This window comes from Vulpes vulpes, chromosome 5 (genome assembly GCF_048418805.1).
Source record: "Vulpes vulpes isolate BD-2025 chromosome 5, VulVul3, whole genome shotgun sequence".
Taxonomy (NCBI): Eukaryota; Metazoa; Chordata; class Mammalia; order Carnivora; family Canidae; genus Vulpes; species Vulpes vulpes.
In genome coordinates, this window is record NC_132784.1 from 31,091,982 (window position 1) to 31,115,583 (window position 23,602).

The following is a 23,602-nucleotide window of genomic DNA, read 5'->3' on the forward strand; positions in this document are numbered from 1 at the left end:
GAACTTTAAAGTACAGGTTTCCAGGAGAAGCTAGGGGGAAACATTTTGGTTGTGAAGGGTGGGCAAAAGATGTAATGTGGTGTCTCAAGGTATCCAGTAAGCAATGATGAGATAGTTTCAGACCTAGATCAAGGGCAACATTGAATAATAATAAATGCTGAGTTTCAAGATGTGAGTTATAAACGTAATCGATGCTTGTAGCTGGGAAGCAAAGCTCCTCTTATCCCCTTGACACACAGCTTTAGGAGCAGGGAGAAAGCAGTGGACCACCCGTGGCCACTCCAGTAAGCTAACTAAACCTAGCGCAGCCAGGGCTCCGTAACAGGCAGGTGCACTTGGGCCCTCACAGACCGGGGGGTGGGGGGTGGTGGGGGGGCATGATCTGACCTTGGTTTCACTAACATTTCTGGTGGTTGTCTGGCATCTGCATTAGAAAGTAGAGAAGTCAGAGATGAGACAAGAAATGATGCAAAGGGAAAATAGAAAATGAAACAGAGGAATTAGGTGGATAATGGAGACATTTCAGGGACTTGTAGATGCCTGAGCTGAAGAGAAGAGAAATCTGAGCTGCTTCTGAATTTCATAGTCCAAGATGGTGGTGTCACCTCTGAGGATAGAAGCACAGGAAGATAAACAGATGGGGATGGGAATGGGGATTTGATTTGTTTAAGATACATGAGATTTGAGATACTGCTGACTGTCCAGGAGAGAGCTGGAGATTTGGTTCTGTGGTTTGGGAGAGTGTCAGAATGAAGATAACATCATCAGAGGTTGGATGAGGTCCCTTGAGTGAGAAGTGAGAAGAGGTTCAAGGACAGAATATGGGGGCAGTCCCCAGTGGCTCAGCGGTTTAGCGCCGCCTTCAGCCCAGGGCGGGATCCTGGAGACTTGGGATCGAGTCCCATGTCGGGCTCTCTGCAGGGAGCCTGCTTCTCCCTCTGCCTGTGTCTCTGCCTCTCTCTCTGTCTCTCACATGAATAAATAAATAAAATCTTTAAAGAAAAAAAAAAAAAGAACAGAACATGGGAGGATATTAAGGAAAGTGTAGCAAGAAAAGAGACCAGAGATGGAGGAAAAACTCTAGAAGGCAAAACTCTGAAGCCCAGGGGAATCACACAGAGGACATGATACAGAGGTGCAAAGAAATCCTTTGGGGTCGGACATGGGAGAAGGACATCCAAGGGGACACTTAGGCAAACAGTCATTGCAGAGGAGAACCTGGGAGGAGCACAGCCCGATGTGAAGGGCTGAGGACACAGGAAGGATTCAGGCTGGGCGTGTGTCGGCAGATGTCACTAGACTTTTTTTTTTTTCAATATAGTTTGTAATACTATGATTAAAGCTGTACTCCTCCCATTAATTTTCTTGCACATGGAGACTTGTTCTCTAGCATCACTTTAATCATTAGATATGTTTGTTAAAACACACACACACACACACACACACACACACATACACACCAAACCAGTGGACCCACAAGGAATAACTGAGTGGTGAGGAAACCCTTTTACTGGCGAGTTGGTCATTTTTAATTCAAATCATTTAACATATATTTTGTTTAAATACTGCTTCCGTATTGGAAAATGAATATTGGTGGGTAAATGGAAATTTACATTTTAGCTTTGAAACTTTTTTTGATTTTTTTTTAATTTTAAAACTAGTTCATGGAATTTCTGTGTGTGTGTGTGTGTGTGTGTATTTCATGAAAATTATATATTTTATGTTTTTTGGGAGTTGATTAAGCTCTCTTATACCCAGTTCTGCTTTCAGTTGCATGCCTGTGAGTCTTAGAGTAAAAGACTTGTGTTTCACAACCTCTGGGAATACCAGGCAGTTGCAGAATATAAGATTTTAGAGGCCAAAACTAACCTGGTAGAAATTCAAATCCATCTTTTATCTTTTAGATAAAAGCCTTTGAAATCCTTTTAGTGTGAAGTTATCAGCAGGCTTGATTCTCATATAACCTCATTACTAACCCAAGGATTATTCAGAATGCATGGAGAGCAATGCTTTGTGGCTGAAACTCTTTTTTTTTTTTTTTTTTTTTATCAATTCTACAGCCCAGTGATAAGCCACATGTGGTCCACCTAGTTCTGCTTGGGAAATGCTGCCTGCTTGCCCCCCGCCTGTCTTGGAGATCAAAATACACACTCAAGGCTCTCCTAAGTTGTGTTCTGAAGAAACCTGTTCAACTTTATTTGAACATTTCCAAAACTTACTTAACTGTAGAGCTTTTTTTTGTATTAACATTTCATAACTCACCTAGGGGTTTTGTAAGATAAGAAGTGGAATGGATTAACAGTTCAGATCTAAGGTAGCTGCTGCTGAAAGTAATGGGGTGTTCTCAAAATATCTTTGTTTCCTGGGTTATATTTTATGAGTGTGTAAGAAAATTTTTTATCTAGACTCATCACTGGTCATTTTTCTCTCCCCAGGATAGCAAGAATTAACTTATTAGGTACTGGACTTTTGCATATTTTCCTGGGGGAAAAAAACGCATTGGTTATTATCTTTGCAGTGGAATAAATTTCCAATTAATAAATAAAAAGAGGGTTTATTATGGACACAAAAGTAAGAACAAAAAGTAATTATGTCAAGTTCACCAATTGTTGTTCAAGGCTTACTTAAGATCAGAGCATTTAATACTTGGGGGACAAACCCAGTTTCCAAAACCGAAACCATGTAATGGTTTACTTATTCTATAAACGTATGATCTTATCTGCTCAGATTTACCTTCGGAGCAATAAAACCTCTGGCAGCTACTCCTGGTTGTCTGCGTGAAGGGGAGACAGGAGATAAGAACATTCCTGTCTTTATTGCTCTCTTGAACATCCGAAGGTGGGATGGGGTGGGAAAGGTGTTCCTATGATGACCATAAATGCCCAAGTCTGGCACCAGCGAGGTAAACCAGTCCTCTTTGGGAAATATGGTAAATCTCTCAGGCTACTGGTCTTCATTTATTAAAACCTGTCACTGCCTTAAAAAATAAATAAAAAAAAAAAAGAAGATAAAAAAAAAAAAGAATCAGAGGAGACCCGCCACCTCCTCCACATCAGAAAATTAATCACTCCAGTTTTAAAATATTTTAGCACTTTGGGAGAATTCATTGCCAGGTGCAAAACTTTCAACTTTTCTGTGGGCTCATAGGGCAGCCTTACTTATTCCACTCCCAAAGAGCGCTCCAGAGCCCTGACGAGCTAGGGCTGCCTTGACCTGATTCCCACTGACAAATTCTAGTCAGGGTGCACTGCGGGGACAGCGCTTGAGGGACGCTGACTCTGCCCAGGGACACCCCACTTTCGTGTAACCGTTAGGAAAATCTGTCCTTAACACAACTCAGTCAGAGGTCATGCAGGTTCCTGGCAGGTGGGGGTGTTTCGGGTGATTGTTAAAACCCCTGAATTTTCATGACTCCCAGGCTGTGTCTGTATGAGCTCATCCTCAGGGCCTAGAACCTTTAAGCTTTCTTCTTTGGACTTTCATACTTTGGTTAAAATCTGCCAAAACTGTGACAGAGTCTGGTGGGGGGGATTTTTATTGCCTAATAAATAATGTTCTAGAAGGTCATAATTCCATATTAGCCACTAAATATCCAGAATGTATAAAGCATGCAAAGTTGAATCCAAGATATGGATGAAAAACAGCTTGGTGACATTTCTTAAGAATTATTCATTTTCTTTTTCAATCTGAAAATGGAGCAGGAACATTCTCCTAAATCCCAGGCTTAGAAAGCTGAACACTGCCTTGAGGCCTTAAAGAATTACTTTGACAGAGCCATTTCTCTTTAGTCTTTAAATTAGAAGTAGAGAAATTTTCCATGGTAGTTTTGAAGAAATCTTAAGTTTTTGGATTCCTAAGATTTTGAGGGATGTCTAGAAACTTGCATCATGGTCCGTCTACATGTGCCATCCTAGAAGACGCTGAAATCGTACTTGGGAGAAGTGATGCCCCTCAGATTTGCAGCACCTTCATTGTTGGGTTAAATTCTAGGATCCGGCTATGCTTGTTGTCCAGAAGGTCTTTCGGGTAAAGTCATTTTCTCAAGATAAAATGAATCTGTTTTTAATTGTTCGGCCCTTATATGGGAATAGCTGTTTCCAAATAGACACACACACACACACACACACACACAGATATTTACACACACATACACATACACACACCAGCCTCTGCTATAGTCTTTTAACTCCTTGAAGACCATTGTTACGTGCCTAACTTCTTTTTTTAACCTGCATTCTTTGAACTTTTTCATCCCTTTATCTTCCTGAAATTGCTGACTCTCACATCCTAATCGTCCCTCCAGACCTCCCCTCCCCTAAAAATAAAAATCAGTACAGTGGCACAACTTGTTGAAAGGCAAAGAGTGATACCATTATACCTTGGTTTATGGGGATATGACAGGCAGAAAGCCCAGTGTTCTTCACAAGGCTCTCCTCCTCCTCCCGCGGTGAAGTGCATCTCGCCAAGGACGTCTTTGGGATTGGACATAAACCCAACACGGTGTACAGTTCACGTGCTGTTAAATCTCTTCAGGACTTGTAGTGTTGACACTCCTGTTGTTTCCCTTCCAGGCAGGCTGGGCTAACATTTCCCATCTCAACTGAAACATATATTCTCTGTTGACAGAGACCAGATACTGCTACACTCAGCATACGATGGAAGTCACAGGAAACAGCATCTCTGTTACCAAACGCTGCGTTCCACTGGAAGAGTGCTTGTCCACTGGCTGCAGAGATTCTGAACATGAAGGCCACAAGGTCTGGGCAACAAAGCAAGTGACCGGGACAGCCCAGTCAGCATCCCCCACTGCAGACGCGCGTGCCGGTGCTCATGAGCAGATTCTCCCTCCTCCATATAGCCTGGCTTTTGACTGTCTTTGTACCATTACGAGAAGATTCTCCTTTCCCGTTTGCTTTAAAAGAATAAATTTATACCAGAGCATAGGAAAACCAGTATAGATTATGTAAGCACACCACCAGGGGGTACCAAAAGTTATCGTAAGCCCTTTCTTTACTCAGAGGAAAGTAACAAAACCACCAGAAGGAGGAGGAATGAGGGATCAGTTAGGGCCTCATGCTGAAGCGTTGCAGATGTAGCAGCAGTTCATTCAGCTGAGGATGGCCGAGGCAGCTGGGCTCTGGTCATTGTCCGTGAAGGGAGGTTCCTGTCCTGATTGGAATGCTGATTTGGGGAAGGTGCCCATTGGCTCCTGGATCATTTGAGTTGGTGGTCAGAGAACCATCTCCTGGTGGGTTTGCTCCCCTTAAACTCCATGTGGTAAAGTGAACTTCAGATGGAGCCTTGAAGGAGAATATAAAGAACCAGAGGAAGGCGTCGGAGTAGGGAATGCCCCTGGCTCTCCTGCTGGCTGCTCCGAGCTAGCTCCATGTGTGCTCTTGTACGTCTTGTACATCAGGCCTTGGCCTTTATTTGAGGTTGGCCCACTTCTCCCCATCAGGCTGCCTTCCTGGTGGTTGGAAGCAACTTCTGCTCTCAAAACCCCAGAACAGCACATTTACTAGGGCCTTCCAGAAGATACCCAGGTTTCAAGCCACTTGTGCAATACACTAAGAATTCCATTTCAAAATATAATCTGCCAAATTGATGCTGGTCTGAATATAGAAGGTAAACTCAAGGGTTTTACCTCCCCACCTGGCCCGCTCTCAGCAAACTAGGCGCTCAGGCATTATTGCGGCTCCTTTACCGTGGATAAAGGTAAAGATCAGGGAAGTGACATCATGTGCTCAGTTCTGTCCACAGAGAGAACTCAGACTCACTTCTGACCTTCAGTTTCTCTCCTCAACATCGTGATGTCTTACTAGCCCGTGTCAAGTATGACCAGACTCAAATCCTTGCAGGATAATGACTAAATAGACAGTTTTTAATGACCATCAGACAGTTTTTCAAATATTACTGTGCACATGGATCAGTTGGGAATCTTGTTAAAATGAAGATTCTGAGTTGCTAAATTGGGGGTGAGGTTTGAGATTCTTCATTTCTAATAGACTCCCAGGGGATGCTGAAGCTACTGATTTATAGTCTGTGTAGCCACGGCCCCAAATAATTTCAGCCAATAACCCTTTAGGTTTATTTCTTTCTTATGGTCCGTGAATAGCATAGTATAAGGCAGGAACAACTGCATTAATGAAAACCCTCCAAACTTTGACCTCACCCGCAAGGATGGCGGTAGTTACGTAGACTGTTCCAGTGAAAGTAATAGTTAAGTGTAAGTTGGGTTGTTTCCACTTCACTTACACTGTGGAACTTTGGCAAGTGAAAGTTACCCTCAAGTACTCAGAAGGGATTTCTTTGAGACCGTAGGTAGGGTATTATAGGGTACCCTATAGGGTATAGGGTACCCCGTAGGGTATTATAATCCCCATTTCGCAGATGGAAAAGCTGAGACCTAAGAAGGTCGTAGAACCATGTAATAACCACTCGGTCGGATGTCAAAAGTGGAGCTCACGTTCCTTGAACCTTAGCCCAGGAGACTTTCCTTTTGATCACATTGGCTCCAGATGAAATTTCATCCCACTTCCTTAAGTGCAGGGTTGTGCCTCTCTTGTGGAACAGGTAGTTTTCATTTTCAGTCTTACTGTGAGGGAGACAGCTCCCTCCAGAGTCCTTGCGTCCTTCCACGGTCTGCCAACTTCTCATCAGCCTTCTGTTTCTCTTCCTTTCTTTCAGGTCTGCACTTCCTGTTGTGAAGGAAATATCTGTAACTTGCCACTCCCCCGAAATGAAACCGATGCCACATTTGCCACAACGTCACCCATAAATCAGACAAATGGGCACCCACACTGTGTGTCAGTGATAGTGTCCTGCTTGTGGGTGTGGTTGGGACTCACACTATAGCAGCTCAAAGGCGCAGTGTATAGTAGCAATCCCTGGGGATCTCCATGGTCCCTGGTCATGCATGAGTCATGGGCTTGACAATAGTTACATGTGTGAAACCATGACACTCAACAGATGTTGCACAGCCAAGCATTTCCACTTACCATGAGGAACAAGCATTGCTTCCGTGTAGTCATTTCGAGTCCGAGACCTTGTTAAAGCCAGCCTGCCCCCACAACAGACCCTGAGTTGTATGCCACAAACGTTTCTTTTTACCCCAGGAAAATGGTTGCATTTATTGAGATCTGAGGCTCTTAGTTTGGAGGACAGGCATGAGCCATGGGAGGTCCTGGGACCCCCTGAGTGTTAGACAATGTGTTATATGGACATGCACAGATGTGTGTTCTTCAGGAGAAAAGTGAGGGACCACTGGTTTAAATATAATCATGAATTTATTTATAGCTTTAGAATTTTACAACTTTGATTCCAAAATGAACAGACTGTTTCCTTGGAGATTCTGACCAGGTCCCTGGAAAAGTAGTAAGTAGTTGTCCAATTTAATTTTCCCAACATTCTTCTCCCAGTGGTTGGAATCCTATTCCCTCAGCACTGTGCAGGAAATAAGAGGCAATCATAAGTTTGTTGTATAGGGGGAGGGGTAGCAGGAGAAGGATTTTTCCTAACTTAATGGAACTAGCACCCATAAAGTAGCTGCATATCCTTTCATCATAATTGGTGAGATTGGCCATGATTTGGCACCTCGTTGTGCTCCGTGAGATCCTGAATTCTCCTTGGGCCAAGGGTATCCAAGGAATCCCAAAGTAGGGTAGAGTTTTCTCCACTCATGGAGTTCTCTTCAGGCATAGCTTAGCTAGACAGAGGATTTCAGAATCAGAAGAAGGTGTGTGGAGGTTGACCTGTGTTCACAGAGGGCCCTTCCATCATACATCATACTGCCAGGGGGCCCTCCTGGGTTCTTCCTCTTTCAGTTCTCCAGTGACTTTAGGGAGAAGGTTCTGCATCACATTATCTCAAAACTGATAGGGAAAGGAGACCTAATATCCTAGGATGAGAAGTAGGTGGGCCACTTGGGTGATGGTGAGACTAGTAAGGAGACCCAATGGGAATTTTTCTTTCTTTTAGGTGATTGCTTTTGAAGTAGATGGTAACATTTTTGCCATCCTTCCTGTATTTTTGGCCTGAGTTACAACTTTTTCTTCTTCCTTGTAAATCATTTATACAATATTTATTTTTGTATGGCATAATGAGAAACTTAAATATATTGTAAGATATTCTTTATTCTGAACAAAGTGACCAAATTAGAATACTTATTTTTTCAACAGTGATAGAGCTTGTAATATATGTTCGTTGAAAGTGACCTATAATACTTGCATCAGTGTTGAAAAAAATTAACTTATGTTTGAGCAAGAGTAATGTGTTGGCCTCAAGGGCTTTTGCTCATGGTTTCCTCAGTGGTGTTGTCCCAGAAGTGATCGGGTGGTGACCATCACTAGTGTGAGTTTCTCTGCAGGGTTAAGGGGCATATTTGCATGAAATTTGGTGGAGCCATTGCTGATAAAGAGGAGAGTATTGTCAGGGTCCATCTGCCTGCACAGGAAGATTTCTGAGGCTCATAAAAGGAGACCCCCCTCAGGGATTACCAAATATGAACTGACTGACAGTGGTAGCTGTGATACGAAATAATCTAAATTGCATCAAATGGCCTTAAATGAGAGTTCGGTAGGCTTATCAATGTGTTGCTTATAATTGGGGAAGTAGAGGGAGATAAGACATTTACTAAGCACCTCTTATGTGCAGGCACTATGCTAAGCACTTTATATACATATACATATATATATATTAAGTCATATGAAACCTGCAAGCACCCTATAGGGAATATTACTAGGATTTTCACTTTACTGATGAAGGTACTGAGACTCTACAAAGCTCAATAACATGAAGCCTTTTCCTTCCAATTTAGGTTCTGTAGGTTGAGGTGGGATTGAAGAGAGCAGAGAGGATGGAATTAGGAAAACTAGGAAAACTCCAAACCTGACTGTGAGAATCTGTCCATCTGATCATGTGGTGTTTGACTAGTCCTGTCTCTGCAGGATGCCACTTGTATGGTGTGTTTTTTCTTTAAGGGGTGGAGGCATAGCTTCCTGGTCCATTCCTCTTGCTAAAAGAGGAGACAGGTTAACTGCTATAAATGCTCTAAGTCAGTGAAAAATTGATGTTGTACATATCTCCACGTACCATTTTTGTGCATGGCCCCTCCACTGATAACCGCCACATACTGCATGCAATTTGAGTAAGAGACAAAGTCAAAATGTTGGTTCTTAATGAGAAGGCAACCTCTCCAAAGCCTCCCTGTCTGGTGTCGGGGGGACCAGGTCCACAGTGCTGCGAACTCATCTGCCACCCCAGGGTATCACGACAAACTCTGCATGAACCTCGCGTGCCTATCAGAACGGCTGGCGTTCTGTTCTCTTGAAGGGAAGTGGTTTGCTCGCCATCCCCAGCCTCAAGGAGCCAAGGAAGGGCCACTCATGTGGAAGACCCAGGACTCGTCATCCATCTGACTTTTCTACCACATTAAACTTCCCGTTAAATCCCACCATTGGTGACGGCTCGAAGTGCAAACAGCCATGATGTGTACATTAACCTATGTGCCATTTATTTATTTTCAGATTCCCCGTTGCATTCATGTCAAGATGGGATTAATGCCTAAATTTTGTAAATACTGTACATTTTGTAAATCAATGAATAAAGGTTTTAAGTGTATCTCACCAGGCTCCTCCCTGCAAATGTACATGTCAGTCAGTGATTGAGGTATAAGGCATAGGGTTTAGGGTCACAGAGAACTTCCTTCCAAGAGCTCATTTTCTTGTTGTACAGACAAGAAATACATGCATGAAAAGATACAAGACCATTCACTCACGCCAAATGATTCATGTAGACAGTAAGTGCTGCAGAAAATCAAAGAGGGAGAGATTACCAGACTTTACAATCAGGTCTGCAGTTTCCCTAGAGCATTTTCTTTGTTAAAACAGGAAAAATGAAAGTGTGTGTGTGTGTGTGTGTGTGTGTGTGTGTTTGTATGTGTGTATTTCTAAATACTACCCCATTAACTTAATTTTTAAACCTCAATCTGTTAGTGATGATAAAAATGGAAAGCATTTTCCCTTGTTGGTTTCTTCTGCAGCAGGAAACAAACATTTGAATAATATAAATGTTTATCTATACAATGAAATTTATTTTATTTTTCTTAGTAAAATTGTAGGTATTGAAAGTGACCTTGAAAAACTTCAGCTTGTTTGTGTTTCTTGACTTTTCTTTCTTTCTTTTTCTTTCTCTTTCTTCTTTCTTTCTTTCTTTCTTTTTTTCTTTCTTTCTTTCTTTCTTTCTTTCTTTCTTTCTTTCTTTCTTTCTATTGAGGCATATTGACATAAAACATTAGACTCATGTCTGCAACATAATGATTAGACATTTGTATACATTGTGCAGCAACCACCAGGATTCTAGCTAACATCCGTCACCTTACGTAGTTATGTTTTTTCTTCTAATAAGAACTTTAAGATTTACTCTCAGTATCTTTCAAATATGCAGTACAGTATTATTTGTAGGCACTATGCCGTACAACCCCATGACTTACTTATTTTATAACTAGAAGTTTGACCTTTTGACCCCTTCACTCATTTCTCCCATCCCCCTCCACCTTTGGCAACCACCAATCTAATCTGTATTTATGAGCTTGATTTTTTTTTTATTTGTGTTTTTCAGGTTCCACATATAAGTGAAGTCATATGATATTTGTCTTTCTCTGACCTAGTTCACTTAGCATAATGCCCTCAGATTCCTTTCATGTTGTCAAAAAAAGGCAAGATTTCATTATTTTTTATGGATGAATAATACTCCATTATAAATACATAAATCTTCTTTATCCAATTATGCATTAATGGGCACTGATATTGTTTCCATATTTTGGCTATTATACATAAGGCCTCAATGATCATGGGAGGGCATAAATCTTTTGGAGTTAATGTTTTTATTTTCTTTGGATAAATACCCAGAAGTGGAATTACTGGGTCATATGGCATTTCTATTTTTAATTTTCTGAGGAATCTCCATACTGTTTTCCAGAGTGGCCACACTGATTATGTTCCCACCAACAGTGCACGAGGGTTCCCTTTTCTCTGCATCCTTGGCAACATGTGCTATTTCTTTTCTTTTTGATGGTAAACATTCTGACAGTTGCAAGTTGATATCTCATTGTGGTTTTGATTTGCATTTCCCTGATAATTAGTGATGTTGAGCATCTTTTCATGTGTCTGTTGGTCATCTGTATACTTTTTAAAAAAGATTTTATTTATTTATTCATGAGAGACAGAGAGAGAGAGACAGAGACATAGGCAGAGGGAGAGAAGCAAGCTTCATGCAGGAAGCCCGATGTGGGACTGGATCCCAGAGTCCTGGGATTATGCCTTGAGCCAAAGGCAGATGCCCAACCACTGAGCCACCCAAGCGTCCCATCTGTATACTTTTTATGTTAAAAGTGTCTATTCAGGCCCCATGCCCAATTTTTTTTCCATGCCCAATTTTTAATCAGATTAGTTTTTTGGTGTCAAGTTGTATAAATTCTTCATATATTTTGTATATTAATCCCAATCAGGATTTTCCCTGATCGGAAATACCATTTGCAAATATTGTCTCTCATTCTATAGTCTGTCCTTTTATATTTGGTGATTTTCCTCACTGTACAGAAGCTCCTTAGTTTGATGTAGTCTCCACTGTTTATTTTTGCTTTTGTTGCCCTTGCCTGAAGAGACAGATCAAAAAATATATTGCTCAGACTGATGTCCAAAAGTTTATTGCCTATGTTTTCGTTTAGGAGTTTTATGGTTTGGGGTCTTACATTTAGGTCTTTAATCAAAGGTCTTTATTTTTGTGTATGGTATGAGACAGTGGTCTAGTGCTATTCTTTTGCATGTAGCTTCCCCGTTTTCCCGGTACCATTTATTGAAGAGACTGCCGTCCCCATCGTATATTCTCACCTCCTTCGTTGTAGATTAATTGACTGTACAAGCATGCGTTATTTGTGGACGGTCTGTTCAGTTCCATTGATTTGTGTGGGTGTGTTTTGTGCCAGTACTATGTTATTTTGATTACTATAGTTTTGAAATGAGGGGGCATGATGCCTTGAGCTTTGTTTTTCTTTCTCGAGATTGCTTTTGCTATTCACAGTCTTCTGTGGTTCCATACAAATTTTAGGATTCCTTGTTCTATTTCTATGAAAAATGCCATTAAATTTTGGTATAGATTGCATTGAATCTCTAGATTGCTTTGGGTAGTATGGACATTTTAACAATATTGATTTTTCCAGCCCATGAGCACAGTATATCTTTATGTTTTGTGTGTGTCTTCAATTTCTTTTATTAATGTCTTATAGTTTTCCATGTATGGGCCTTTCACTTCCTTGGTTAGGTTTATTCCTAGGTATTTTATTTTATTTTATTTTATTTTATTTTATTTATTTTATTTTATTATTTTATTATTTTATGGAAATCAAAAAATTGGTTACAATTTAATAACCTCTTATATTTTCTAAATTTTTTTCTTTTTTTTTTCATTTACCTAGAGGATTGACTTTATTTTATTATTATTATTTATTTTTTATTGGAGTTCAGTTTGCCAACATATAACATAACACCCAGTGCTCATCCCGCCAAGTGCCCCCCTCAGTGCCCATCACCCAGTCACCCCAACCCCTATTTTATTCTTTTAGATGCAATTATAAGTGGGATTGTTTTCTTAATTTCTCTTTCTGGTGGCTCATTATTAGTGTATAGAAATATAACAGATTTTTGTATATTGATTTTGTATCCTGCAACTTTATTGAATTGTTTTATTAGTTCTCATAATTTTTTTGTGGAGTCTTTAGGGTTTTCTATATAGTATCATGTCATCTGCAAATAGTGACAATTTTACTTCTTCCTTACCAGTTTGGGTGCTTTTTATTTCTTTATCTTGCTTAATTGCTCTAGCTAAGACTTTGAGTACTATGTTGAATAAAAATGGGGAAAGTGCACATTCTTTTCTTGTTCCTGATCTTAAGAGGAAAAGTTTTCCATCAGTGAATATAATTTTAGCTATGAACTTGTCATATGTGGTCTCTATTATGTTGAATTACGTTCCCTCTCTGCACACTTAGTTTGAGACTTTTTATCATAAATGGATGTCAAGTTTTGTCAAAAGCTTTTCCTGCATCTATTGAGATGACCATATGATTTTTAGTGTTTATTTTGTTGTCGTGGTGTATCACACTGATTGATTTGTGGATATTGAATCATCCTTGCATCTTTGGAATAAACCTCACTTGATTGTGGTGTATAATCCTTTTAAATGATGTATTGTTGAATTTGTTTTGCTAAAATTTTGTTGAGGATCTTTGCTTCTCTTTTTTATCAGAGAAACTGGCCTATAATTTTCTCTTCTTGTGGTATACTTGTCTCGATATGATAATAGGGTAATGCTGACCTCATAAAATAAACTTGGAAGCATTCTTCCTTCTATTTTTTTGGAAGATTCTGAGAAGAATTGGTATCAATTCTTCTTTGAATATATGGTAGAATTTTACCAGTGAAACCATCCGGTCCTAGACTTTTTGTTTATTGGTAGGTTTCTGATTAATGATTTAATCTTCTTACTATTGATCAATCTGTTCAGATTTTCTCTTTCTTTATGATATCTTCTTGGTATGTTGTATGTTTCTAGTAATTTATTTCTTCTAGATTGTCAGATTTTGGTGTGTAATTATTCATAGTAGTCTCATGATCCTTTGTATTTCTGTGATATCAATTGTAATTTTTCTTCATTTCTGATTTTATTTATTTGAATCCTTTTTTCTTGGTGAGTCTAGCTAAAGTTTTGTCAATTTTGTTTATCTTTTCAAAGAACAGCTCTTGAGTTTCATCAATCAGTTCTATTGTCATATTGATCTCCATTTTATTTACTTCTCATTGATCTTTGTTATTTCTTTCCTTTTCCTAACTTTGGCCTTTTTTTTTTTTTCTAGTTCCTTAAGGTACCATTAGATTTTTGTTTTGTTTTTTGTTTTTGCTTATTCTTGAGGTAGGCATTTATTTCCATGAGTACCTCTCTTAAAACTGCTTTGCTGCATTCCGTAAATTTTGATATGTCGTCTTTCTATTTTGATTTGCCTTAAGGTATTTTTTTATTTCTCCTTTGATTCCTTCTTTGACACGTTGCTTGCCCAGTAGCATGTTGTTTAATCTACATCTTTGGGGCCTTTTCAAGTTTTCTTTTTGTAATTGATTTCTAGGTTCATACCACTGTAGTTGGAAGAGATACTTGATATGATTTCCATCTTCTTAAATTTACTAAGACTTTCTTTGTGGCCTAACATATGATCTATCCTGGAGAATGCTCCATGTGCACTTGAGAAGAATGTGTATTCTGTTGTTTTTGGATGGAATTTCCTGGATATATCTGTTAAGTCCATCTGGTTTAACATGTTGTTTGTTTAAGGTCAATGTTTCCTTATTGATTCTCTGTCTGAATGATCTATCCATTGATATAAGTTGGGTATATTTTAAAGTCCCTTATTATTACTGTATTGCTGTATATTTCTCCCTTTCGGTCTATTAATATTTGCTTTATATAGTTAGGTGCTCCCATGTTGAGTGTGTAAATATTTACAAATGCTATATCCTTCTGTTGGACTGATCCCTTCATCATTATGATATTTCCTTGCCTATACAGTTATTGCTATCCTGCCTTTCTTCTGATTTCCACTTGGATGGAATATCTTTTTCATCCCTTGCTTTTCACTCTGTGTGTTTTCTTACATGTGAAGTGAGTCTCTTGCAGGCAGCATATAGATGGGTCTTGTTTTTTTGTTTGGTTGGTATTCATTCAACCATTCTGTCTTTTGATTTCAGAATTAGTTCATTTACATTTAAAGTAATTATTGATAGGCATGTGCTTACTGCCATTTTCTTAATTGTTTTCTGGCTGTTTTATAATTCCTCTCTGTAGTTTCTTCTCTTGCTCTTTTCCACTATGGTTTGCTGATTTGTTTAGTGGTAGCTTAGATTCCTTTCTCTTTCTCTTTTGTGTATCTACTATAGGATTTGCTTTGTGGTTACCATGAGGCATATATATAAAAACTTACATCTATGACTGTATTTTAAATTGGTAACAAATTAAGTTTGATCATGTTCTGAAGTCTACATTCTTACTCCCCTCCACACCACATTTTTATGTTGTGTTTGATGTCACATTTTACATTTTATTCTTGTTTATACCTTAACTAATTATTATAGTTATAGTTTCGTTTGCTACTTTGATCTTTTAACTTTCATACTCACTTTATAAGTGATTAATCCACTACCTGTACTATATATTTATCTTTCCAGTGAGTTATTTTTTCATATGTTTTCTTGTTACTCATTTGTGTTCTTTTGTTTTAGTTTAAAGAAGTCCTTTTAACATTTCTTGTAAATTCAGGTTAGTAATAGTGAACCCCTTTAGTATTTTCTTGTCTGGAAACTCTTTATCTCTTCTTCAGTATGAATTGATATATTTGTTATGCATACTATTTTGGGTTGGAATTGTGTTTGTATTTTTGTCAGGATTTTGAATATATTTTGTCACTCCCTCCTGGCCTGCAAAGTTTCGACTAAAAATATACTGATAGTCTTATGGATGTTCCTTGTATGTAACAAGTTGTTTTTCTCTTGCCTCTTTTTTTTTTTTTTTTTTCTCTTGCCTCTTTTAAAATTCTTTCCTTGTTTTTAATTTTTGGCATTCTAACTGTAATGTTTCTTCTTGTGGATCTCTTTGGGTTTATCTCATTTAAAAACTCTGGTTTTCCTGGGTCTGGATGTCTCTTTACTTCCTCAAGTTACAGACATTATTTCTTTGAATAATTTTCTACCCTCTTTGTTCTCTCTTCTCATCTGGGAACATTGTAATGCAAATGTTAGTCAGCTTGATGTGTCATAAATTCTTTAAGCTATCTTCACTTTTTTTTTCCTTTCTTTTTGACCCTCTGCTCTGATTAGGTGAGTTCTACTGCTTTGTCTTCTAGTTCATTGATCCTTTCTTCTGATTCATCCAGTCTGTTGTTCAACCTTTCTAGTATATTTCCCAGTTCAATTATTGTATTTTTTGGCTCTGTGACTTCTGTTTGGTACTTTTTACTTTTTTTTTTTTAATACTTTCTTATATTTTCTATCTCTATTGAAGTTCTCACTGTGTTCATCCATTCCTTCCCCTACTTCAGTGCACATCTTTATGACCATTACTTTGAACTCTTTGACAGGTAAATGACTTTTCTCTGTTTCATTAAGCCTTTTCTCCCGGAGGCTTTATCTTGTTCTTTTGTCTGGAACATATTCCTCTGTTTCTTCATTTTGCTTAACTCTGTTGGTTTCTATGCATTAAATGAAACAACCACCTCTCCCAATCTTGAAGTAGAGGCCCTTGTAGATGGACCTTGTTCAACACTGCTCTAATTCTTGGTTGTCTCTCAAGCTTCCGATTGTCCAAACAGCCTATTGTATTTTTAATAGCTCTCATTTGTTGATGGTGTGTGAAGACCTGTCAGTGTCCCAAAGGGGAGGATCTCAGCCAGCACTTAGCTTCAGGCTAATTGGACGTCAGACCCTCAGGGAGAGGCTTTTTTAGTATGATAATATATTCATTTCTGTGGGACTATCAGCATGAGGCCTACTGTCCACTAGAGCCAATTAATCTGGAGGTGTCCCCTAGGTGATGGTTATAAAGATCAGGGAGCCAGAGACATGCATAAGTTTGTTTCTGGGAGATCCCGCTAAGTAGGAATAAGGTAGAGGGAGCACACAGAGATGGCAGCCTCTGATCTACGTTCTTTGCAAGCACCTCTGTAGCCTCTAGATGTGTGTAAGGCTGACACCTGCTCCTTAGGCCAAAGTCCAGGACAAGAAAAGAGGTCTCCACAGAAACCTGATGGATGTGGCTCAGTTTATTGTCCATGCATTGCTCTGGGGGTGTTAGCCTGCCAAGAACTGTTTCTCTGACTGTTGCAGTCCTATGGGACCCAGGAACACAAGCTGCCCTGGCCACCAGAGCAAGGGGGTCAAGCAGCATTCCCTGGGCTGCAACCGTCAAAAAGTGGGGCACCAGACATAAATCTTGGCTCTTTGTTAATACACCATATTTTGACACTTTCAGGGAAATATTTTCCTTAAAGTTAGAAGTTTTCTATTGGATTCTGGATCAGTGACATGGCTGATGCTTCTTAAAGTGTTACTTCCATGAAAATAACTCTTTTTCACTACCTTCGTAAATAGCTCTGTGTGTTTAATGTAAACAGCACTATAGGTAGACTATGCTTTTAGAAAATCTGATTTTGAAAACATAGACTTACATGGTAATCCACCTTGGGGTTTAAAAAAGATTCTTCACTTTATAAAGGCATTTTATATTTCTTTCCTAACACATTTTTTTTTATATGTGCTGCCGAAGCGAGCACCTTTCCTAACACATTTACACATTTACAAGATATTATTTACAAACAACTTTAGGGCATACCAGGTATGAAAAGCCTTGTACCTTGGCTACATTATGGTAACTTTTATCTAAAATACTAAAGAATTTTTATAATTTTTTAAAAAATTACCTTTAACTTACCTACTAGGAATGAAATATATGAAAACTCTGAGCGGGTACTATTAATCTACATTGTAATTTGGAGAGCTTGACCTTAGACCTTCAGCCATTTTTCTAAACTTGCATAGCAACTTAGAAGTAGTACTAAGACATAAATATGAAGCATCATGGCTTTAGCCTAGAGTATTCTCCACTAGAATCTAGTAGAAAACAAGTCTCTTTTTTTTAAATATAAAAATTTCTAACCTAATGTGTTACAAAGCCAATGCAGATTTCCAAAATGTCTTTCAAATCAAGCCTTTATTTTCAGCAGTTACTCTTTTTAGCTAACCTTAAAAGCATGGATTTTCCCATTAGCAAGTTACTATTGTCTTGCTATTCCTTTGGCAAATTTTAACCCCCCCTGCAGTTGCTGAACTTGGATGGATGGTGGCATGTCTATGTAGCTTTATTTTAAGTTGACTGGAGACCTAAAATCCAGAGGCAGAGAAATGATTTCTGAGGGAGCCTCTTTGCAGCTTTCCTAATAGCAACCCCAGATTCTTGTATTTGATTTTATTTTCAAAGCACTTTGACAACCATTGCTTCAGTTGATCAGCATGATCCATTTACAGCTTTCATAGCTAAAGCTGTGAAGTGGTTGAGGGAAGTCTCACTGGTAACTTATATTATAAGAACTTCGATTCCTGATTCAGGGCTCTGTTCTACCCCCACCAAGGTGACATGCATCTTGACTCCACCTTTCTCTGACACTTTTTCTAAAAAGCCATTTCTCAGGCTTTTTCACAGAGTTAGAGGTGAATGGGAACTTAGAAAGCTTCTAGTCCATCTCATTTATTTTATACATGAGGAAAAGGAACCCCAGAGAACCCAGATCATTCATCTCTGAGAAAATTACATTGCTTAAGTTAAGAAAAGATAAAACCATCAAAATGTCCCTTCTTAGATGTTCTACAACATCAGAAATAGACAATGGTTTAGAAGTTTCCTCTTCCTTCACACTCACTGTGTGATTAGTAGTATCACAAGGACTATCAGTAGAGGAAAGGGCACAGAATAAATGTGGAGAGAGCAAGCCAAGGAAGGAAGCTAGCCTTCTGGGAACATAATTGTTCATTCTAATTTGAGAGGAAAAACATTCAGTTGAAATAATAATTTTCAGAATCATAGTCTAAAAAGAGCAGAATAATTTGTCTAAATTAGAGACCATCAGTTATTCAGAAATGGTTTTCTTACAGTTTATGGCATATGCGTTCTCAGAAGCCAACCTTAAAAGCTAGGTTCAGACCTGGAATTCAGGCTTCTACTGCAGTTCTCCTCTGGAGGTAGCAGGGATCATTTTGTCAAAGTCTGGAAGGTATGTATGAAAAGCAACTCTTTTGAGTTTAGTCAAAATGGACAAAATATCACCAGAATATAGCCATGATACAAAAAAGGGCTAAAAGTTAGTCATCTCAATAAATCCATTTACCTTTGAGAGTTGAAACTGACTCACTGTCTGGTTCCTTTTCTCTCTACTGTGAAGCATGACTGTTTATTCATGGGAGGTCTGGCCACTCCTTATTCCACCTGCCTTTCCCCCAGGTAAGGGGTTCACTGTGCACAGCAGCTTGGCTTCATCTTCATCCCAGCCACTCCCAGCAGTAAAACAGGACAGAATGGGCAACTATGGCCCACATCACCACTGACATGTGAAAATGAATCATTTGAGGACAGGGATCATGCTTGTGGCGTTTAGGGTAAAATGGTGCTATATAGCCCTCCATGGTCACAGAGAACATATTTGGGCTCACTCATGACTCATTCAGTCTGGCTTGGTCCTGATACATGTCAGAACTGGGCTTATCCCTGCCTTTAAAGTCTTTCTGAATACTCAAAGAGTTGAAGCCAACCCTACCTTTAATATCATATTTAATTAATTAATTACCCTGTGTGTGTTTTGCCACTGACCTAAATACCAAGTGTGCTGCAGAGACACACCCTCCTTCATGTGAGACAGACCAAGACCAAAGTGAAAATGTGATCAGACCTCCCAGGAACTATCTCTGCAAAGTCAAATAATCCAAAAAACTGAAAAGTCTAGAATATTGAAAGTCTAGGAGAAAAGCATAGCTGGTATGTTTAGGCCAGCCTACGTAGAACATGTTGAGAATAGTGAACCTGAGTATCTAGTCAGATTAGCTAGCCCATGGCCACTGTCATTTTATAGGAAGAGGGCAGTGAGGGCCTCTCTGTATACCCATAGCAGGAGCTCCATGCAACCCAAGAAACCTACTAAGAATCTGATTTGAACTAGGGCCCCCAGGTCAGGGGGGACAATAGGACAGATTACCTCAAATTCTCAGAAGACGGGGAACTCACCCCTTGATATGCAGAGGTGAACATTTGACTTAGCCTGGGAAATGTTTCTTTTAGCATGACCATGGATACTTTGACTTTAACATTTTCAGCCTGATAGCTAGGACACCTTATTAATGGTGTTTGCACAAAGGGGATGATAAAGTTGAAGGAACAGAGCAAAGTTTGGAAGGCCTAAGAAAATAGGTTGCGTGAAAGACTGTAGATCACTAAAGATAACAAAACACTTTCAACTTAGGGAGCAGTGGAGAAAGCATCAGCAAGAGAGCAACTGAGGATGTACCACCCACCCCACTGGGTGGCAAAGGAGAGACAGTGACAAAGGTCTCTGCAGGGCAGGCAGGGGTGGTTGGATGGTTGGAGTTCCTATAAATGAAGTAGGCAAGGATACAAGGCCAAAATTACTGAGATTAGTGTACATTTCACAAAGAGAAAGAGCAAGAGCCTTTTCAAACTCAAACATGGGCAAGAATTAAATCTCTCAGATCTTGTGGGAGAAGGAGGGCCTGGTAGTACTTGAGGGAAGAGGGTAGGGTTGAAGGAAACAAATGATCCTGTTCTCATTCTGTGCCCTCACTCTGAGACCTGAGATCTGATATCCTGAGACCAAACCCCAGTGCCCTCAGGCTCCCAGAGCCCCATGGCAGTGGTCTCTGTGCCAACCACTGTATTAGGATCACCTGGGAGCTTTCTAAAACTAAAATGACTTGGCTCCATGTCCAGCAATTCTAATCTAGTTTGTCTGGGTGCTTTACAACGCCTGACGGTTGGTAACGCTCCTCCTGTTCCACGTGCCTCTGGTAGGCAGCCCTTCAGTAGCAAATATGGAAGGCTAAACATGGATCAGGGATGATCAATAATAATCACAGAAGCAACCTTATTGAAGATAGATCTAGAAAAATAAATCATGGGCTAGCCCGCTGGCGCTCAGATTTTCAGCTACAGTCATGTATAGCCAACTTCAGACTTCAACTGACTTCAGAGCTTTCCTAACACTCAACAATCACAGCCCTTCACTACCCTTATGAGCTAGTTCTTTTCGTAACCAAACACTTGCCCAGTTGTCATGGTTTGGATTGCATTCATGTTCCCAGGGGAGTCTTCTCTCACCTGGAAAATAAAGTGGAGCCCTCTTATTAGTGGCAACACAATTCTAAACTTCTTCCTCATGATACGTCACTCACAAGTATTGCATTATTATGACTCCCCACTATACTGTGAGGCCCATGAAGATGGGTAACAGCTCCTCTTTAGTCTCGGCTCTGCTCTAAGTATCTGGGACACAGAAGACACAGAACAGGCATTTATTGACTTACAAGACCGCACTGATAGAACAGGACCCGGCCCATGTAATGTTCTTTGTTGGATGTCATCCACCCAGAAATACTGACCTTGGCCAGATGACACATCAGAGTTGGAGGGCGATCTTCCACTAGCTGATCCTGTCCAGTCATAATATCTTGCCCAGAAAGAAGTAACTCATTTAAGCGAGGCTGGAGAGCAACAGATCTAAAAAGTAGGCTGAGGGGCAGCCTTTAGTGCTGCCTTCAGCCCAGGGCGTGACCCCGGGGTCCTGGGATCGAGTCCCGCATCGGGCTCCCTGCAAGGAGCCTGCTTCTCCCTCTGCCTGGGTCTCTGCCTCTCTCTAGGTCTCTCATGAACAAATAAATACAATCTTTAAAAAAAAAAAAAAAACCCAGTGCTCTCTGTCTCTCTTGTGACATGGATGAGGTTACCCTCTCCTGTACACAGGATCCCTTTCCCTCCACCCCGATGCTTTCCACTTCCACATACTCGGCTTCTTCCACTCTATTCTCTCTCTCTCTCATCCACATTCAAATATCATAAAAGCAAAACAAAGTAAAATGAACTTGACTCCTAATTCCCCCCACAGCTTCCCCCTCTTTCCTACACTCTGCAACCAAACCTCTTGAAAGAGGTCTATGCTCACTGTCATCTCCGCACTCCCCACCCACTCTGCTCTGCTAGGCCCACGGAGAATGTCCTGAATTCATTAATGACAGACGGGCTGCTCAGCCCAGTGTCACTCTAAGTCCTCCTCTCACCTAACTTGTCATTGTTAGTCTGTACTTTGACTAATCCCCCCACGCTGAATGACTTCCCTTGGCTTCCATGAACCCCCCTCTCCCAGGAGCTTGCTTGTTTACCTTCGCTTTCTCGATCACCTTTGGTGGATCACCCCCCTTTACCAAATCATAAGTTCCTCATGATTTGGCACTAACCTCCTTCTCACTCTGTAATCTCTCTTAGGTGATGTCTTCATGCCCATTATTTAGATTCCCAGCTACTCCCCAGTAGCTGCCAACTGTCTATCTCCCCCTCAGACTCCTGTAAATTCTAGAAAGCTCTCTATGGATTACTTTCTCAAGATAACATTTGTGTGTTATCTCAAATTCAAGAGAGACCAAAGTGTCCTCTTCTCAGGGAACAGCACCAACAACCTAGGGTCATTCTTGACACTCCCTCTACTTTACCTCCCAAATCAAATCCACCACCAAGTCCTGTCAATTTTATCTCTTTCCAGTCTGTCTGCTTCTCTCCCTGTCCACTTGCAATACTCCGGCCTAAGCTACGATCCTAATGAGTCTCTCCCATCCTTTCTCCCTGCGTTTCAATCCACTTATTACAACCAGAAATGTTTTAAAAGTACAAATCTGATTATGTCACCCATGTTCTTAATACTCTGCAAAGATTTCATATTGGTTAAGGTGTGGAAAAACAATGTCCTCTTCATGGCCTGGAAAGTGGCCCTGAGCTGGTCCTCACCTTCCCCCTGCCCTCGTTCTGGTCTTGTTCCCTTTGACTCTCTGCACCTCAGGTGCTCTGATTTTCTTTTCATTGAAACATCGGCCCCCTCCAGGTTCAGCTCATTGCACAGTGTTCTTTTTTCTAACACGTATACTCTTCTCTTTCTTTTTATCCCCCAATCTCAGCTATGTATGACTGACTCAAGGGTATCCTCCTTGAAACCTCCAGATGAGATCAAGTCCCCTTGCTCTCCACACTCATGGAATCCTGAACTTTTACATCATAGCGCTTTTCAGATTGTCATTGTGTGTGTGTGTGTGTGTGTGTGTGTGTGTGTAATATCAGTGTCTATCTCCCCCTCATGGGGTAAGGACAGTTGTCTGCTTTTGTCACCACTTGTAGTAGTGTTGTGAGGCACCACCCAGATTTCCTTTCAGGAAACAAAGACATATGTCTCCAGCCGCTAGGAGCACTGCCCCTCCCAGCCCTCAGCTTGCAGTCCTCCTCAGGAATTGATAGGGCTGAAGAGAGTTGCCTCACCAAGGTCATGATGCTTCCCAGTGCAGCCAGCATCCAGCCTCTAAATGAAGTGGGGACACAAAGGCCCAACCCCCACCCCAATTTGGGGTACCTCAGAAGGCATATCTCACCCTCACAGCTGCCCATGGCTGTGGATTCACCGAGACTTCGTTGCAGCCCTCCTTCTCCCTCTGCCCAATCCTGCATCTCCATGTGTGTTGATCCCCAAAGTGCTCTGTAATAACTCCCCTGCACACCAATCTCCATTTCAGAGTCTGCTTCTCGGGCCTCCCAACTTACAGCACTACCGTATTCCCAACACTGAGCCTGGAACCCAGCAGGCGCTCAATTAAGAATTTGTTGAATAAATGCAAGAAATGATGAAGAAAGATTAAGGGAAAAATCTCAAAAGTCACTGCTAGTTGGTGACAGAAGAAGAGTTAAAATC

The 23,602-nt window shown here is 40.3% G+C and overlaps 1 protein-coding gene across 6 annotated transcripts in view; it reads left to right on the forward strand.

The window, feature by feature from the left end:
- The window catches only part of LYPD6 (LY6/PLAUR domain containing 6), a 125,192-nt gene extending 115,574 nt beyond the window's left edge, over window positions 1-9,618 (forward strand). For all 6 annotated transcript variants that reach the window (XM_026008016.2, XM_072757739.1, XM_072757737.1 and 3 more), the window contains 2 exons: window positions 4,627-4,757; window positions 6,688-9,618. In XM_026008016.2, the coding sequence (XP_025863801.1) occupies window positions 4,627-4,757; window positions 6,688-6,855 (299 nt within the window). In that variant the 3' untranslated portion in view covers window positions 6,856-9,618. The remainder of the gene's footprint in view (window positions 1-4,626; window positions 4,758-6,687) is intronic.
- Window positions 9,619-23,602: the final 13,984 nt, after the last annotated feature.